This window comes from Sus scrofa, chromosome 4, assembly GCF_054392235.1.
Source record: "Sus scrofa isolate SSC_HxYL_T2T_F1_AM1 chromosome 4, Sscrofa_HxYL_maternal_Yorkshire_Landrace_v2.0, whole genome shotgun sequence".
Classification (NCBI taxonomy): domain Eukaryota; kingdom Metazoa; phylum Chordata; class Mammalia; order Artiodactyla; family Suidae; genus Sus; species Sus scrofa.
Window position 1 is genome coordinate 35,390,313 of NC_139386.1, and position 19,571 is coordinate 35,409,883.

At 46.6% G+C, this 19,571-nt stretch overlaps 2 protein-coding genes and 1 non-coding gene across 31 annotated transcripts in view; 2 read left to right on the forward strand and 1 right to left on the reverse strand.

The window, feature by feature from the left end:
- NCALD (neurocalcin delta) overlaps window positions 1-2,856 on the forward strand; it is a 454,841-nt gene extending 451,985 nt beyond the window's left edge. For 23 of the 25 annotated variants that reach the window (XM_085020454.1, NM_001445053.1, NM_001445051.1 and 20 more), the window contains 1 exon segment: window positions 46-2,856. In XM_085020454.1, the coding sequence (XP_084876580.1) occupies window positions 46-143 (98 nt within the window). In that variant the 3' untranslated portion in view covers window positions 144-2,856. 25 annotated transcript variants of the gene reach the window in all.
- A 1,737-nt stretch (window positions 2,857-4,593) lies between these two features.
- The window catches only part of GRHL2 (grainyhead like transcription factor 2), a 193,408-nt gene continuing 178,430 nt past the window's right edge, over window positions 4,594-19,571 (reverse strand). For all 5 annotated transcript variants that reach the window (XM_085021961.1, XM_021090600.2, XM_085021960.1 and 2 more), the window contains 2 exons: window positions 10,035-10,099; window positions 4,594-7,586 (listed from right to left, as the gene is read on the reverse strand). In XM_085021961.1, the coding sequence (XP_084878087.1) occupies window positions 7,472-7,586; window positions 10,035-10,099 (180 nt within the window). In that variant the 3' untranslated portion in view covers window positions 4,594-7,471. The remainder of the gene's footprint in view (window positions 7,587-10,034; window positions 10,100-19,571) is intronic.
- On the forward strand, window positions 11,009-11,117 carry LOC146403759 (U6 spliceosomal RNA). Its single transcript, XR_014845079.1, has one exon. It is a non-coding gene; the product is annotated as a U6 spliceosomal RNA (small nuclear RNA).

Below are 19,571 nucleotides of genomic sequence, written 5' to 3' on the forward strand. Positions count from 1 at the left end.
GTGTCCGTGCCACTAGCTGCCGCTCACCATCCTCTTGCTTTCTAGGAAAACTCTCCCTGGAAGAGTTCATCCGAGGGGCCAAGAGCGACCCGTCCATAGTGCGCCTGCTGCAGTGCGACCCCAGCAGCGCCGGCCAGTTCTGAGCCCGGCAGCCCGCGAATGGTAGAGCTGCTTGTGTTCTCTTTGGATTTTTCTTTTTAACAAATTTTTTTTTTGTTTTGCCAAACGATATTGACGGTGATGCTGTTCCCCATGTGGTCGGACGCACCTCCCTCCGTGCCGCCTTCAGCTTCTTTTGTCGTGGACGCTTCGTGGGAATGTCTAGAGCCCCCCCCGCGCTTGTGGAGAGCATGGACAGTGCTGTCGTGCACAGACTTTGTGGTGTTCATTGTTCTGACGACTTTTCATCGTTATTATTATTTTTTTTCCTTTGATTGGAAGGTCTGTGTTCGAAAACTGAAAACTTGGGGAGGCAAGAGAAGGGAAACCAATCCAGTCCAGCGATTTTATTGCAAGCTTGAGCAGCTTGTTTGAAAAACGAAACTCCCCACCTGGGTCACACATGCCCTAAGGTTGATGGCACCAGAAGCTGGATTCCCCAAGGACCAGGAATCCTCTGGGGCCAGGCTGTTAAAGGGACCTGGGGGATCCCCCCAGAGGCCCACCCTACCCTCTTCCCCAGCAGGCTGTAGTTACTAAGCTGTGAACATTTCAAGGTAAATTAATAGAGGAGAGGATAAAGATGGCTAAAGGATGGCTCAGCTGTTTCTTCCCGGGTTTACATGAGTTGAGCTAAGATGAATTTCTTTGGAAACTTAATGCAAATGCTAACTTGTATTCCAAAACCAGACCCATCTTGTTGCCTATTGTGATTTAAAAAAAAAAAAAAAAGATCATTGTATATAAAATATTGGGTATTGCAGACCAAATTAAGTGTTTTGCCTTGTTTAAATGAAATGCATGTTTAGTGAGCACTAATACAATCTTATTACAGAAGACTGTTTTTAGTAGCTTATTGTGAAGCAAGCCAGCTATAAGGAATGTCTGTCTTGTTTTAAAGTCATATCTGTCTGCACAAATGCACCAATCAACAGATATATTTTATATATTCCAGAAAAGTACAAAGTAATCGTGACCAGGGCTCAACCTTCATTTTGAATGCATTTCCAGTGGTAGCACCTATTCCAGAAGTGGGGCAGGTAGAGTGGGATGGGTCAACTGCAGCACCAGAAGGTTCTTGTTTATTCGAAATGTGGGTTTGCCCACCCAGCCCAGCAGATCGTCGATAGTATTAGATTGGAAGTGTGGTGCTTTTCCGAGCAGATCAATAACTCTGTAGACGCTTTCCCCCACCCAACCCCCACCCCCCGACCCCAAAAGGCAAAAATCCTCAAGACTTCCTAATGTTTTAATCCACATGCATGGTTAGGCAGCTGTAGGCTGGAATATTGACTTTCCCATGCCCCCAGTGGCCTTTAAGAGAGTCAGAGATTGGGCAGTCATCTGGTTCATCTTGAAGTCAGCAAGTCAGGTGTGTCTGTGATTTCCAAGGCCCGCTATGGGGACTTGGAAGTCTTTTCCATTTCTACGTTTTCTGAATGCAGATTTCTATTTCCAGAAGTGATAACCCAATTTGAGTTTCTGTTTGGTCTGATGACCTCATACACCCTAATTTGAATTGGAAGGTAAGAGTGAAAGTTGCCGATCGCAGGTGAGTCACATTAGCACAAGCAATAGGCATGGGGAAGCCCAAACAGTTAAGGCTGGAGATGGGGAGAATGTGCCTCAAGAAGGCAGAGAGGTCCCCTTGGCTGTGGCCACACTCCTTGGGTAGACCATGAACCACAGAGAGACTCCTAACCATGAGGAAGATGATGCTGAGCCTGCTTAAACCTCCAGATTCCTGTGTGTTACTCGATTCCATTTTAACTGATAATGAACATCCGAATTAGCATCGGATTTTTCAGTGGACCGAAATGAAACAACTTTGCCGGGTGAGATTTTGAGAGTTGGACTCTGTAAAATCATCTTCCTCTGTCAGTTGTTCATAGTGGTTCTATACCGTGAACCTTGCCGAGTTCCTCCACTGGCCAAGTGGTAAAATCTGGTTTTGACAACTAGGGAATTATTAACCCAAAGCGTGGCATGCAGAGGGGCAGGGGACCACGCCCTCTATAGGCAATGTCCTGGAGCTGCATCCCACTTTCTCTCCCGCACTTAATTGAAGATCCAGTTCCTCCTTTTAGTTTTTCCTGAGATGGTGGAGTCAGTTAATGCTTGAGAAAGCCCGCCTGAGCTCTGCCCTCAGTCTTGACATCATACTGAGCCAGATTCAGTCCCTGGAACCTAGAGCTGCAGTGAGAAGCCCGAAGAGCTGTTAAGAAAGAATCCAGCGTTGCCACAGCTGTGATGATGTAGGTTGCAGCTCCGGCTCGGATTCAGTCCCTGGTTCAGCAACTCCATATGCCATGGGATGGCCAAAAAAGAAAAAAAGAAAGAAAGAAAAGGAAATAGATCAGACTCATGGCTGATGAATGCTGACAAGCTCGAGATGGATGAAGAATAATCCCTATCCTGGCCTGCCCGTGACCCTGTCTGTATTTTGAGGGTTGTTTTCCTCATGCTCCCCCTGCCTCACAAGGCCTTTGTACATCTGATGCAGTGCCCTTGAGTGTGGCCAAGGGACTCAGTAGCACCCAAAAGGCCGAATGGCTCAAGGCTTACGTCACTCCTGTGTGGGGCTGGTCAGTGTCGCTGCTGTGTGGCGGGACCTCTGGAAATGGAGTCTGTTCTGTCTGAGATCAAGCCGGCCTGTGATGTTCAAGGGACGGGAATAAAGTGGCTTGAAGGATGCTACAGAGTGGTCGACTGTTCATCCCCTGGTTTGGGGTGGGGAAGGGGCGCAGAGGGTGCAGTCCCCTCTCATCCGTATGCCCCCGGGGCACTCTCCACGTGGGCATTGAAGGGTACGTATATTTATGACTCCCTTCCTATGGCGTGGGTCCTGCATTGGTTGACTTTATGTGGCTCCAGCTTGGCATCCAAGTATGTCGGTTGTTTACTATGACTTGGAAATGAGGTGTCCATGCCTAAACTGCTCCAGCTGAGCCTGTGCCTGAGGGAGGGGCCAGCTGCTATCTGTGTTGGCCTCCTGCTGGGCATGGTTTCTGCCTCAGAGACATAAGGAAAGGAAGCAGGATTTGTGCAAGGGGAAGGGGGGACGGGGTCTGCTGGTCCGAAGCCCTGTCCTGAAGCATCCTGGGTCTGCAAGGGGGGGGGGCTTCCTTTCTTGGCTCCACTCCTAGCCTTTACTTTCTTCTCACCTCCTCTCCTTCCTTGCAGCTAGAGCTGTAAACGACTCTAGCCTCATCATTCAGTGCAACAGAAGGAGAAATGGAGGCAACTTCCTCTTTGGTGGGAAATTGACATCCCCCTGTCCCCACTCTGGGCCTCTCAACTGGAGAGGTGTCAGTAGAGAAGATGCCATGAGACGGAGCCCACAGCCTCAAAGCCAGTTCAGGTCACGGTGTGTTTCTTGTTGCTGCCATTGGCCCTGCCTTCAGCAAAGCGCGCGTCAAGGTAGGAAAAAGCGGCTGAATGTCAGCTAGAGGAGCGGTCTTTCTGTATCTCACACAGTGTCCCTCTCTGGACCAGAAATGGCCCTGATGCTCACAAACACTGAGTGTGACTAGCGCCACGTGTTCACAGCAGGGGTGGTGAAAAGGTGGCGGGGACCCTGCACCTGCATTTCCACACCCGTGGGAGGCTATCCTGTTAACTTCCAGCACATGTTCAAGCATGAGGCTCCTCTCTTCAGGGCACTGTCCCAATACCCAACCCCCCCGCCCCACGCAGACCCTCCTGACAACCAGGGGGCAAAGGCCAGGTGAGGAGTCGTCTCCGCATCCTTGCTCAGTCAAGGTAAGAGGCGATCACGAGAACTTTCTTTGGAAGGAGTGGAGATGCTTCACACATAGCTCTCTTATCTTTGTCAGGACTATGCTTTGCACGTGCCTGAAATGTCCTGTTTTTTAAGGTGGCCGAAGAGACAAGAGAAAGAGCATTGTTTTTCAAGGCCGTAGAGTATCAGTCAGAGCCACCTAAAATGATAATTGTTGCAGAGGGAAAAGATGTCCCCAGCAAGGGTATAACCAATGGGAATATTCATTTCAAGCAGGTGTCTCTGCACCCGGGTGATGATCACAGGTCCAGGACTTAGCTAGGTCCTGGGCACCTGGGCATCGGGGTGGGGATGGGGGGCAGGTAATGGGCCATGTGTGGTCCCAGACAGCCCTGGGATGCCCATGACAATCACTCTGAGAACACGGCACTCTGTGCCACCACCCCTTTCTCCCCCCGGTGCTAGGACTCTGGTTGGTGCAGAGGGCCACCAGGGCCATAGGGTCTCTGCTCTTAACCTTGGGGTGGAGCACAACAAAGCCACAGGAAAAGGAAATGTCTGTTGAGTTGGAGCCCAGGACCTAAAGTGCCCAAAGGGAGCCTAGGATCATCCCAGCTCACACAGAGGTGTCGTTCCAATCAGGCAAAAAAAGCCCCCAACGCCCACCTCCCAGAAAACATCAGACACTCGTGTTTACTCTTACGGTATGAATATTTATTTTTTTCTTCTTAAAAATGTACAAAAAATAAAATAACTGTATTTATAGTTTATAGATTCCCCCTCTCCCATTTACAAAACTATTAAGTTACATTTGCCTTTAAAAAAAAAAAAATGAACACGAGAGCAAAGTGTCCATCTAGCAACCTCCCTAGCTTGTCTTTAAAAAAGGGCTGCTCATAGAATTTGGCACAAACCCTCTGCTTCTGTTGTGTTTTCCTAATTTTAAATGAGTAGGAAATGTTTGATTCAGTTCATGCTTGCTAAGTTTCTGCACTGAGACATGCTTTTTAGTCTTTTAGGATTCAATTCCAAGATGATATCTGACTGCATTTTTCTTTTGGTCCCATAAGAAAATACCCATAAAGTCTCAGCAATTGGAGTAAGTATAAGAAAAACACTTGTTTGTTTTACATGTCCCTCAGCATGTCCCTCATCCAACACGTATTTTTTTTAAGCTTATTTATTTAAGGGACAAAAAAAAGAAAAAAAAAAAGAGTGTGCAGGTTTTCCTGTGTCTCTGGAGTGTTTTCGCTTGAATAGTTCTGCTCATCAAAGCTAAGCCATAGGCACACCAAGAAGGCGGAGGAGACGTGGTGAAATGGGGACAGATCAGATGGGAGGGGACACCATGCACCACACCCTTTGGTGGCACTGACCTTATGTGCTTTGTGCTGGCAGTGGTCACTACAGTGACTACCCAGGGACCTGGGATGAAGGCAGAAGCATCTCTGATTCATCCTCTGCCTAGGGCAGGACCTGCAAACATTTTTTTTCCATAGAGGCTGGAGAGGGAAGGCCAGTGAACCTGTGTCAGGTTGCCAGAGATGTTCTGTCTTCCCTGCGCTGGAGGCCTGTGCCCTGGCTCAGAACGATTCACCACGACGTCTGCCCATCATGTATGAAGCCACGCCTCAGGCGAGGAGCATGCCAAGTGCATGGTACACTGGGGGGTTCCAACACTGAATCTGTCCATCTTGGGACCGAGCCCCCATTAGTACCTAGAAAGGTCCCTAAGAAGCCGTTCCAGGGCGTGGCAGTCACAGAGTGGAGGAGGGCTGAATCCAGGATGCAAACCTTTGGCACCGCAGGGAGGGATAATTGTGTCCAGAAGATGCACAGAAAGGTGCCCCGTCACCACACCTAGAGATCGGCCCAGCCCCTGCCCTGCCCTCCATTCCATCCAGAGCCTCTGCAACAGCCTCAGGACAAACAGCTGGGCTGGAGGCAGCCCGTCCCTCAGGCTCTGGGCTTCAGGGCAGGGAGCCCTTGGAAAGAAAGCCCCCTCTACCCCCAAAAGACATCAAAGTGCTTTACAAACAAATCTGGACCCTTACCTAGAACCTGTCCTAGAGTGTAACCTTGGGTGGGGGGTGTGCCTGGCTATCAGAAAGCTAGTGCTTCAACCCACCAGGGTGAACACAACCCCCTCGACCACGTACCTGTCCCCTCAAAGAGAACAGTGGCCCAGAGGCTTCCTGAAGCTGTGACTGGGGGCTGCTTTCTTCTCCTCTCCGTCTGCCAGCGCACAATTCTCTCCCAGGCTTCATCCAGAGGCTGGTTGCAGAAGAGCCAGGGCTCTTGGGCCCTTCTGGTGCCCTCCCTCCTCATCCAGCAGCCAGGGGCAGCGGGGCAGCCAACCCCTGCCTCTCCAGGCCCAGCGGCTTGGAGCTGAGCTGCTGGCCCTGCTCTCAGGACTCTGCCGTCGGGCTTTTAAGGGGCCACTTGAGATGAAGGACGTGCTTGTAAACTGTGAGGCACGCCAGGGGCCAGGATCCTCAGGGCAGCCAAGGCGTCCTACTGCAGCCAGCCCGGCGACGGGGCTGATGGCAGTCCCCCTGGAGTCTCCCCAGGAAGCCTGGACAATGCTGACCCCAAAGCCGCAGGAGCTGAGACCTTAGGCATTCAGCCCAGAGGGAGAGGCGGGCAAAGCGCATGACCCTGAGAGCAGCTCAGTGGCCTCCAGGTGGGCAGTATCCATGGGGAGGGACCGAGGCCCTGGGGGGCATCCACTGGAGCAGCCGTCTTGGCACCCCCCTTGGCAGCCGTCTTGGCCACCTGATACTCCAAAGGCCACTTCCCTTCCCCAGCATGTCTCCTGAACAGCACAGAGGGGGAAACCTCTTGCAGGAAGCGGAGTGTCCGGGTGTGTGCCTCCCCTAGGCAGCAGCAGTAAACATGCCCACACACCCCCTGTAAAATATATTATTGCCATATTATAAACACTATGTACACGATGGCTGGGCACGCCTTCTGGCGTCCTTCCTACTTACACGCTGGCTGCATGTCGCCCTGGCCTCGGCCTGGTGGCCACTCGCTGGAAACCCCTGGAGGCGGCAGCAAGGTGAGCTTCTCCAGCGCAGTCTCCTGACCAGGTGGGGGGTGTCCACCTCCCCCTGCACCTCTGGTAACTGCCCGGGGAGGCATCACATTCTGTCCAGCCCCCCTGGAGTCTGGAGACCACGGCGACATAAGGCGGTGGGGTGGCAGAGGCAGATGTCGCAGGGCTCTTCAGGACTCATGGACGGGCGCCGGGGCCCTGGGACGCTGGACGGTGTCCCCTGGAGCCGGCATGGACCTGCACCGTCCCTGCGGGCCTGGGCCCCGGGCTCCAGACGAGGGGGACAATAAATAAGGACGTGACAGCCGCAACCCCCTTTCCCGGGGGCCTCGGCTTGGGCGCCACAGCACGAGCCTCCGGGTGGGACAAAACGGGGGCTTGGGGCCTCGGGCCGCCCCCGTTGCGGGCGTGTAACAGCCGTGGTGAGAAGGGTAAGGGGGGTCTGCAGGTGCGGGGGGCCCGGCTCCGACGCTCCCGGGAGGAAGGCCCTGAGGGCGGCTGCCCAGCAGGGCTCAGATTTCCATGAGCGTGACCTTGAAGCCTTCCACCATGCTCTCCATGTGGAGGATGAAGGTGTCCTCGTTGGAGTAGTGCTCGATGATGTTGTCGTCCATGTTCACCAGGATGCTGCCGGGGGAGGGGGACAAAGACACCGTCACCCGCGCGCCTTGTCACCCAGGGGCTCTGGGTGCCAGGGCGGGCTGCAGGCTGGGGGTTCCCTTGGCCATTCTTTTGCAAAGGATGATGCCAGAACTGGGGAAGGAAAGGGAAGGGAGGGGAGACAGGCAGGGGGAGAGCCCCCCACCCCCCACCCCCACCGGCCCCTAGTATTTCTTTCGCCAGAAGCCTCCTTGAGGAAAACAAAACCTCCATTCTCAGAACTAGCTCCTTAGGAAAGAGGATTTCAGAGGTCGTTCCACCCAAACCTTTTGCTTTCTCGACTGGCAAACTGCAGCCCAGGTAAATGAACAGAGCTTGAAGTCACAGTTAGCCACTGACAGGGCCGGGACCTAAAGAGTTAGGCCCCTGAGTGTTTTCATTAAACCGTCTTGCCTCTCAAAAATTCATTCTTTCTAAGTACTCTGTACTTCTGAGGAAGAGGAATATAAACCACAGCTTCAGCTGCCCTTCTTTGAGCATAGGGTAATCTTCCAGTGGCTCGTGTTCAATCCTCAGGGCAACCTTGACAGCAGGTGCCGTCACCGTCATGTTGCGAATGAGAAACCCGAGCTCAGCAAGGTCAGATAATGTCCCAAGTTCACTCAGCTTCACGGCTGAGCTTGGTTTTTGGATCTAGCTTTGCCTCGCTCTGAATTTTTATTTTACCACATGTGACCTACTCCTCGGTTAACCATCCCTGGTGGGTTTAATTAAAAAAAAAAAAAAACCCAACAACTTCCAGGGCCCATCCATGATAGAAGCCCTTGAGCCAGTCTCCTTCTTTGAAGTCAGACAGATCTTAGTTTGAGAACTTTTTTCTATCATTTTTACAGATATGTGTCATCAGGCAAGTTGTTTAGCCTTTCAGAGCCTTGGTTTATACTTCTGCAAAAATAAGAATAACAACCCTGCTTTAAAGAGTGGTTGTTAGGATTAAAGTATTTAGCCCAGGGCCTGATGCAGGGCTCAATGGAAGTGAAATGTTATCATCAGCACGTACATGGGCACTGAGGGTTTCTGCTCAGCGTAAGACCTTAAGACACCACTCAAATCTCACCATCAAAGGACTACACTCGGCCTCTTGCACTGACCTTGGAAAGAACTTGTAATGTGCATTTTGTTGAGCTTTTCAACCAGGGCTCAAGTGGAAAGGGTTTCCTGTTTGACTCTAAATCAACCCAGAGACCCTATCACTCAGCCTGAGTACCCCAGATAATCAGTTTCCTTTGGGAAGCTCAGAGAAGAGTTTTAAAGACCCATTTTTCTATTTTTTTTGTTGTTGTTGTTTGTGTGGTTTTGGGGGGTTTTGGGTAAGAAAAGAGCTCCAGAAGCTGACTCAATGGAGACCTTCCTCTGGCACCAAAGCCAGCTCCCGTGCCCACCACACCTAGAGCCTCCTCCACAGGAAGCCCTGGGAGGGCTGGAGGCAGCAGACAGCAAAAAGGTGGAAGCCAAGCATGGAGCTTTGGGGTTTGAACGACCTGCGTTCCAATCGGCATTTCCCCTACCGAACATGAGACTTGGAGCAAGATGCTCAGCCTCCATCTGTCTCAGTTTCCTCAGCAGTAAATCAGGGATAAGAATCTACCCCACTGAGTGGTGAGGGGTAATAGAGCAAAGCACATACAGCACTTAGCAGGGAGCCCAGAACCTACTGGACACCAAATAAATGAGCGCTATTATTCTTAACGCTGAGAACAACAGGTCCAGTAGACATTCCTATTATCTGGTTCATACAGACCTCAGAAGAATCCCCTTTGCCCTGAATCCTTCTTTTCCCTACTGTGCTGCTCTGAAACCAACCCCAAGAGCAGCATGTGGCTCCCTCTACACCCTGCTCTCTGCCAAAGGGTGACATGTTGACTCTGCCCAGGATGCTCCCACCGCTTCCAGACCCCTCTATTCTGTCATTGGAGGGGGCGTATCAGCTCACGTCATGACAACACACTTCCCCCGCCTCCCCCATTAGAGGTCTTCGAAAATGCATGGCAGGTGTTAGCTGCCTAGCACTCCTGTGGAAGGATGACACAATTTTTTATAAAAGGTGGACCACAGAACTAACAAAAGATGCGTACCATCTTTGTTTTTTTAAAGGCATCATGTAGACATATCTGATTTGCAAGTACGAATGTTTTCTTAGGTCAGTCTCCCAAGGCAACAGAAATAAAAACAAAAATAAACCAATGTGACCTAATCAAACCTCTAAGCTTCTGCACAGTAAAGGAAACCATAAAAAAAAACCAAAAAGACAACCTACAAAATGGGAGAAAATAGTTTCAAGTGATGCAACTGATAAAGGCTTCATCTCTAAAATATACAAACAGCTTATACAACTCAACAGCAAAAAAACTAACAACCCAAGTGAAAAATGAGCTGAAGACATGGAAGTTAATTTAAGTTCAGTTTCTTTCTTACCCCTTTTTGCTTTTCTTGTAAAGCTTTGTTATCTTCTCCACGGGAAGCCCATATTTCTCAGATATCTGTAACCAATAGCAAAAAGGCAGATGAGCGTGGAAGGGGAGCCAAGCAGAGGCAAGAGAGGCAATTCCAACTTTACTGTCCTGGGGATTTTCCTGGGTACCAGTGGCCTTCAATCTGAAGTCCAGCTCTCAAAATGGCTCATTTGCAAGGCTCTCCTTTTGGACAAACCATCAATCAGTCAACAGAAGTTCCAGCCATGTGGGAATTTAGTCTGTGATGAAGGTGAGTCATTTCAGCTGAGTCACAAAAAGATGGACTCTAATCATGATGTTAGATTAAATAGTTGAAAAAACTAACAGGTTAATAAGCTAGATCTCTTCTCCACTCCTCACATCAAAATAAATCACATCTAAGATTTATATGTGAAAGATAAAGCCATACAAGAAGAAAACATGACTCAATTCTTTGCATAGGTAACATCTTTACAAGTGAGGAAGATCTTGGAGTTTCCCGTCGTGGTGCAGTGGTTAACGAATCGGACTAGGAACCATGAGGTCTCGGGTTCAATCCCTGGCCTTGCTCAGTGGGTTAAGGATCTGGCGTTGTCGTGAGCTGTGGTGTAGGTTGCAGATGCGGCTCGGATCCTGCATTGCTGTGGCTCTGGCATAGGCCAGTGGCTATGGCTCCGATTCAGCCCCTAGCCTGGGAACATCCCTATGCTGTGGGAGCAGCCCAAGAAATGGCAAAAAGACAAAAAAAAAAAAAGTGAAAGTGAGGAAGATCTTTCCAAGCAAGATCTGAAACCCAAAGGAAAAAGGTCAAGAGGTTGATAAAACAGCATAGAACTAAACATGCCAATATAGCAAAAACCACCCCAAACAATACACAAGCATTTTTGCAACACAAATGACAGACATGGAAGTACCTCACGTTAGAAAAAACTCCTACAAATCAAGAAAAAGACAAATGCGCCCACTTTGGCAGCACGTGTGCTAAGATTGGAACAATACAGAGAAAGTTAGCATGGCCCCTGCACGCAGATGCCACATGCAGATTCAAGAAGTGGTCCAAATATTCTGTAATACCAATGAATTTATGTACAAAACAGAAACAGACTCACAGACATCGATATAACAAAGTTTTCATTACCAAAGGGGAGAGGGGTGGTAAACTAGGAGTAGGGATTATAGATAGACGCTACTATGCATGAATCAATAAACAAGGATTTAGTATATAGGACAGGGAAGCGAACTCTGTATATTGTAATAACCTATAGTGGAAAATATTCTGAAAAATATATAAAACTGAATCACTTTGCCATACTCCTGAAACTAATACAATATTATAAACTGACTGCAATTAAAAAAAGAGAGAGAGGAATTCCCATCGTGGCTCAGTGGTTAACAAATCCTACTAGGAACCATGAGGTTGCGGGTTCAATCCCTGGCCTTGCTCAGTGGGTTAAGGATCCGGTGTTGGGATCCGGTGTTGCCATGAGCTGTGGTATAGGTTGCAGACAGGGCTCAGATCCTGTGTTGCTGTGGCTGTGGTGTAGGCCGGTGGCTACAGCTCCGATTGGACCCCTAGCCTGGGAACCTCCACATGCTGTGGGTGCAGCCCTAGAAAGAGACAAAAAAATAAAGAGAGAGAGAAAGACTAACAATTCATCGGTAAAGGGGAGAAAACAACATGAAGTAATTCACAGAAAAAAACACACTGGGACAAGAAGCAAATGAAAAAATGGCGCCACCTCACTAACAATTGAAAAATTGAAATTAAAGCGACAGCAGGATATGACCTTTAATCTATCAGACTTATAAAAACTGAAAAATTGATAATACAGGGTCAGCCAGAGGATGAGAGACAGCAACTCTCATATTCCATCGACAGGAAAGCAACATGCTCAACCTTTCTGGGGGGAAAATTGGCAGAAGCTGTTGATATTTAAAAGGCATGTATCTTTCGACCTACACAGTCCATATCTAGTCATCTGCTCTGCAGAAAGACCCTTAGATGTATGCAGAGCTCTTCAAACCATCACTGTTCATATCACAGAAAACTATTGACATCCATTAAGCACATTTTGGTATTTGCACAGTTGAAAACCATGCAGTTATGCAATTATTAAAGGAAATGTAAATTGTGTATATAAAACAGAAGGTCTTAAAAAATTAAGTGAAAAGACCCAAGTTGCAAAACAGTATATATATATATATATATATATATATATATATATATACACACATATATATAGTGTAATCCCATTTTTTTAAAAAATATGTATGTAGGGAGTTCCCATTGTGGTGCAGCAGAAACGAATTCGACTAGGAACCATGAGGTTGCGGGTTCGATCCCTAGCCTCACTCGGTGGGTTAAGAATCCAGCGTTGCCGTGAGCTGTGATGTAGGCTGCAGATGCGGTTCGGATCTGACATTGCTGTGGCTATGGCACAGGCTTGCAGCTGTAGCTCTGATTGGACCCCTAGCCTGGGAACCTCCATATGCCACGGATGCAGCCCTAAAAAGCAAAAACAAACAAAAAATATATGTATATATGTAAGTAAATAAAACATACTTGAAAGACCCACCAATCTTATTAACCATGACAACCCTGGAAGAATAGACAGAAATAAGGAAATTCTTTTACTTTTCCCAATTCTATACTATTCGTTTTTATAACAGCTGTGATTTGGTTTCATAAATACAAAGTAATAATAGTTTGTTTAGAGGTGGATTCTGGAGAGACCTACGCAAAAGTCTTCTCCCTCCCAAATCCAATCCTTATGCCTCTTGTGAGCTCACTGGCTGGCGGGGCTCACCAACAGCTGGAGCAGGGAGGTTTGGGACTCGGGCTCCTGGGCTGTCTAGCAGGGGCTGGGAAAAAAGGCCAAAGAGCCCTGGAGTGAAGATGGAATAGCGTTGAATCCTGGGAAGAGTTTATTCTCCAGAGAATTAGAAAGTCCCATCCAGCCACCCTCACACTGCACAGGAAGACCTGCCCACCCCTCCAAAGCCCCAAGGGAACAGAACAGGTGTGCTGAGGGCTGAAACAGCAAAGGGAGGCTGGGAAACAAGCAACCTGCCTGCTGCACATCACTGCTCCATCACTGCTGGGGCTGCCGCATAGCCACCATTGGAGCCCAAATAAACCCAGCGCATAAAATAACACGGCCTGTGGGCAGCAAAGAAAATGGACAGAACGTGTGTGGAAGGCGTCCATGTGAACAGAACCCAAAGGTGCACTTATGAAGACGGCTGTGCAGCACACAGGGGCAATTTCTGATCTAAAAATGATTGTTGAGCTAAAAAAACCTGTAAATTTCTATCAAGGAATTGAAGGCAAGGTGGTCGATCCAGCAAACCAATAACATTAGGAAAAATCAATTAGAAAAACCATTTCAAGAGTTCCTGTCATGGCACAGCAGAAACAAATTTGACTAGCCACTGGCCTTGCTCAGTGGGCTAAAGATCCAGTGTTGCCATGAGCTGTGGTGTAGATCGCAGACGAGGCTTGGATCTGGCGTTGCTGTGGCTGTGGCACAGGTTGGCAGCTGCAGCTTCGATTAGACCCCTAGCCTGGGAACCTCCATGTGCCTTGGGTGTGGCCCTAAAAAGACAAGAAAAAAAAAGAAAACCATTTCAAGTGCAAAGCAAAGACACAGAGCATAGATGGAAATCACGAAGGGAAATGAAAAAGAGAGAGAGAGACTGGAAAAATAGAGGCAGCCGTACCAGATGTGAACATCCAAAGTCCCGGACAGAGAAAAAGGAGCAAATGGAGATAAGCAAACAATTAAACAAATAATAGAAGACAGACCCATGTTTTTGGATAGGAAGAATCAATGAGAAAAGACCCATGCATCTAGCCATTCTGAAAAGCACCAGATCTCCAAGGGGAACGAAAATAAAACAACCCAGAACCTCCTAGACAGAAAGAACAAAAAAAAAAAAAAAAAAAAAAAAAAAAAAAAAGAAAAGAAAAAGAATGAACCTGGCTTCAGTCTTCCCAGCTGCAGCACGAGAAACCAAAAACAGCGGAATAGCCCCTACAGGCTATTGAAAGGCACCCCAAGAATCCTGTACACCAGCAAGCTCCCTGTCACTTCTCAGGTCAAAGAACATCATCCAAGCAATGCAAGGGTTCAGAATGCACCTCATCCAAGTATCTCATTGGACAAAAATGCTGATAGAAGAAATCTAGCTACACAGAAAATGCACCCAAACAAAGATTTCAGCGAGGCAAAGAAGGAAGAAAACAAGCAACCAGCATTGTGCCATGCACACACACACACACACACACACACACACACACAGAGGGATTCTCTATACATTTTCTCTATAGCTAGATATATATTATATATGGATACATAACTACAGATAGATATCCATATATAACTATATATACACAGATATATATATATAGCCTCTCTCTATACACAGATATATATATAGCCTCTATAGTTAAGATATACATCCACATTCAACTCTATATTTACACAGATATATATATAGATATATATTGCCTCTCTATATAGTTATACTTACTTATATTGGTATAACATGGACTGGGAATGTGAAGTAAATGCTATAAATAAGAATTCTTGAAAGAACATAATAGAAGGAAAAATCGAATCATTTCCTAGAAAGAAAGTAATAAACTATTTGAGCAACATCAAGAAGCCTGGCGTGTGTGGGGATGGTGTGGGGTGAACATTCCAGAGGATTCATCCCAGGGAGGGGAGGAGGGGTGGAGAGCGGAGAATGAAGGCTCCAAAAGCCTCTTCTTATCCAGAGGGTGGGAGAACGAGAGAGCACTGGTGGGGAAGACAGTTGGAAATTTATTTTCAAGTCAGAGAGAAATAAGGAGAAGAGACGGAAGCAATTTAGGAAAAGTAAAAAATAACTTTCAAGAAACGGAGAAAAACAGTGACCTAATTCAATGGCAGAACTTAAAGAGGGAACCATCGAGTGAAATAAAAAGTTTATCGTTGTGAGTTGCTTGGCCTGCAAGTGCTGGGCGTTGAACTCTGGTTGGTATCACTTGGAATTTCTTTTTAAAATAAAGTGAAAAAATAAAATAGGTTTCTTCTTCTACTCAACATCAACAAGCTCTTATCTGCTAGTTCTCCTTTGCTGAAAAGAGAAGTAAATCTAATTCGTGGATCTTCTCTTGGTTTGACTCCCAGTTTCCCAAAGCATGAACACATATGCTTCGGCTCACAACTCAGGTGATAACAGTCAGAACTGGGAAATTGGCACAAACCTGCATAATTCCGGTTTGGGCTTGGATCTGTTGGGAAAACGGGAGCAGCCAGCATTTCCAGAGTGCCTACTAAGCGCTCAGCGTATGGAGCTCTGCATCCATTAACTCAGTCCTCAATCCACGCATCATTACAACGGAGGAGGAATAGGTGCTCTTATGTGACCTGTTTCTCAAGTGAGGAAACGCGGGCTCACAGTCATTAAGTAACTGGCCCCGGGTCCTCAGTGAGGAAGTGGCAGAGACAGGATCAGAAAGGTTAACAGCCTGGCAGTCTGGTTTCGGAGTCTGAACGCTTAGAGAAAACGGGCATGTGTTGGAACTGTTGGGAGCGGGGGGTGCGTGGACCTGATCCAATACCAAGAAGCGACTGGCAAAACTGACATGGGCACCAGGCTGCTGAGGGCAACAGCCTCCAGGAGGGCAAAGTCCTGCCCTCTGTGCATGTGTCAAAGGCAAAGGCAGCTGGATAAAATGCGACCCTGCCACGGCGTCCTCTGCCTCCAGGCCACGCAAGGAAGGGTGCTTTGCCAAATTCAGAAGCCTGGGAAAAGTGCGACTGTGGGAGAGGATGTGGAGGAAGCTGGCCATCTGTGGGGGTTACAGAGGGAAGCTTCTGCCCAGGGCCTGGATGACATCACTCCCTCTCTGTGCATATGGAAAGCACGTGATTCTGACAGTTCTCTCAACAAGGCATTAGCAGCTCTCAGTCTTTTCTTTGTGCTTTTGAGTCATCTGAACTGACCTGCCCATCATTCTTAAAAGCCCATCATTAATATTTTAAGGACCCCAAAGGCTTCCGTGACATGCAGGAGGACCCCAGGTGTTGAATGTATCTCATCAGCATGTTACTGGTTGTCTGATGACCTGGAACTTTCAGACTTGTACTTTGTGGAGAGTTCTTTCTGCCCAGACACCTCAGGCATGTGACAGGCAGAACTTGGATTCCCACTGATTTCTACCAATGCTGGACTCTGCTGGACTAGTGGCATCTGACAGAAGGGCCAGCTCTGTGAGTCAGTGACTTTTATGTGGAGTTATAAAGTGTTCGGTGTGGGCTCTAAGATGCACATTGTTTAAAAGGAGGGGACTTTGCTTTTTGTCTTTTGCAAATACTTTCTCTGTGGTTACAATATCGACGGACTTCCTATCAACAGAATCAGGGAGCAGGGGTTATCTTCTCCATGTGTGATGGACTCAGCTGCATTGAAGGGGGTGCTGCCGGGGTCATGAGCCACCCTTTCCTGTGTACCTCAGTTAGGTTCTCCAGGGGACAACACCCTTTCTCCAGCCCCTTTGGCTTAGAGGGATCTCAATCTGCCTCCCCGCCGTATAGCACTTCTACTATATATAGTATACATATAGTATAATAGGTGACATATATATTATATAAATATATTCATTTGTAGAGTATTTCGATGTGCTTCTTTAAGTACCTGGTATATGAACTCATTTAATCCTCACAGCAACTCTACAGTTCACTTGATCATTATCTTCATAATAATGCCCCATATTATTATTATTCTCCCTTCAGAAATGATGAACCTGGAGTAGAGAGAACTCCGCTGCTCTGAGGAGCTATCAGACCTTGACCTCGGGTACTAGAGTAACTTGCTCATGGTCACGCTGCGTCAGAGCCAGAATTTGAACCCAACCTGTGTGGGATCAACCACCATATACAGTACTTCTTCTCTGACCGCTTACCACTGCCTAAGCTTCTTGCCTTTGGCTGTTATCAGCTGTGACTGGGGATGTTTATTCTTTTTATGGTAACTTTTTGTATGTGGGCATCTCCCTAAGTGGGCTTCAGTTGCTCAAGGGCTTAAGTTGGCTCTGCTGCTCGGTGGGGCTATCAGACCCTGACCTTGGGAAACCTCCTCCCTGGGCCTCAGTCTCATATCTATAAACAATGATGGTGACTTCTGCCCTGCCAAGCTCACGGAGATATCATGAGGAGCAAATGAAGCACTGCATGTGAAATACATGCCACCCATAGCACTTGACATGGTGACACATCCACAATGGGTGCTCCATTCAGTCAATAAATATTTATGCTCAAGGACCTGGGAATACACAGAAAACAGCAAGAGACAAAGCCCCTGTTCTCATGAACCTTACATTCTACTGGGGAAGAGAGAAATAATACATGTCTAGCAAACGGTAACCATGTCAAATGGTGAGAAATGCTCTGAAGGAAAACAAGGCAGGATAAAGGCTGGGTAACAGATAGCCTTTTATGTAGGTAGTCTGGGCAGGGGCCAAAAGCAAGGGAGCGAGCCTCGTAGATATGGTGGAAGAACATTCCTAGCAGGTGGAACCACAAATGCAAAGGCCCGAGCAAGGAGTGGCTTTGGCATGCTCAAGGACTAGCAAGGAGGCAATAATAGCTAGGGCTTCTTTATTTGTAGGATTGCTAGGTAAATTCATCCATAAATGCCAAAAAAAAAATTGAAAATTCATGTCACCTCCACTGTCATCACCATGATTATCACCAAATCCTTGTCTATAATCACTTAAAATCTAATTATAAGAATAAAGAAGTCAAAGTGAATCATCAAAGCTACATGGATGACTTGATTGACATAATAGCAAACATGCAGATGAAAAGAGAAATATTCTACTTTTTCCAAAGGATGCCAAGTATGGGAATATCCAGTAACATCTGGCTGTCAGAATTTTTTTCCTTTGTCTGTGTAGGTATCTAAATGTGTGTGGATAATGATTTCCTGGCATGTGAAATAAAGGTCTGGGAGGTTTAAGACCAATGAGTAAGAAGAAGAATCAATCATCTGGTCTGTCCTATAGAAAAGTGACCTGGTTTGGCATAGGTTAAACAATAACTCTATTCTTTTTGGTAGTGGTCAAAGAGTTCTTTCTAAGACAGTGAGAGGTCAAGGGTAGTACAAATAAGACAACTCTCTAAGGTACGCATACTCCACATTTTTCAAGGAAGGAAACCAAAGATCCTGAGATTGACATGCTCAAGACTGCTCAGTATGTGACTGACAAGGGCTTAATTTCCAAAATATACAAAGTGCTCCTACAATTCAATAACAAAAAAACAACCTAATTGAAAAATAGGCAGATCTAAACAGATGTTTCTCCAAAGAAGACATACGGATGGCCAATAGGCACATGAAAAATGCTCAACATCACTAGTTATTAGAGAAGTGTAGGTACCTCTTCACACTAGTCAGAATGGCCAGCATCAAAAAATCTACAGATAATAAATGTTGAAGAGGGTGTGGAGAAAAGGGAACCCTACTACATTGTTGGTAAGGATGTAAATTACTACAACCCCTAGGGACAACAGTATGGAGCGTCCTTTAAAAAATAAAAATAGTCATATGATTCAGCAATCCCACTCCAGGGCATATGTTTGGAGAGAACTATAAATTGAAAGATTATACATGCAACCCAGTGTTCATTGCAGCACTATTTACAATAGCTAAGACATGGAAACAAACAAAACGTCCACTGACAGATGAATGGATACAGAAGATGTGGTACATACATAATGGAATATTACTCAGCCATTAAAAAGAATGAAAATAATGCCATTTGCAGAAACATGGATGGACTTATAGATGATCATAATAAGTCCGAAAGACAAATATCATATATCACTTATGTGGAATCTGATTGCTGTCCAACTATAAATGTAATAAAATTCACTGAGTAATATAAATAAATAAATAAAATATAATGCAGGAGTTCCCTTATGGTGCAGCAGGTTAAGGATCTGGCATTGTCACTGCAGTGGCTTGGAGTGCTGCTGTGGCACAGGTTTGATACCTGGTCAGGGGATTTTTATATGCTGTGCGCGCAGCCAAAAAAATAATAATTAAAAAACAAAAATACATAAACTATGACACAAATCAACATATCTATGAAATAAAAACAAATTCAAATATAGAGAACAGATTTGTGGTTGCCAAGTGGGGGTAGGGGTTGGGGAGGAAAGGACTGACAGTTTGGAATTAGTAGACCCAGACTATTACATACAGATTGGACAAACAAGGTCCTATTGCAGAGCACAGAGAATACCCCGTGATAAACCATAATGGAAAACAATGTGAAATAAATAAATATATATATATATATATATATATATATATATATATATATATCTGCATCACTTTGCTGTTCAGCAGAAATTAACAGATTGTAAATCAACTGTACTTAAAAAAACAACCATAGTCATGATTTGAACCCCTTGACCAAGTGTCCCAATCCTCTTTCCTCTGCATGCTGTTGTGGGTGTGCTTTCGG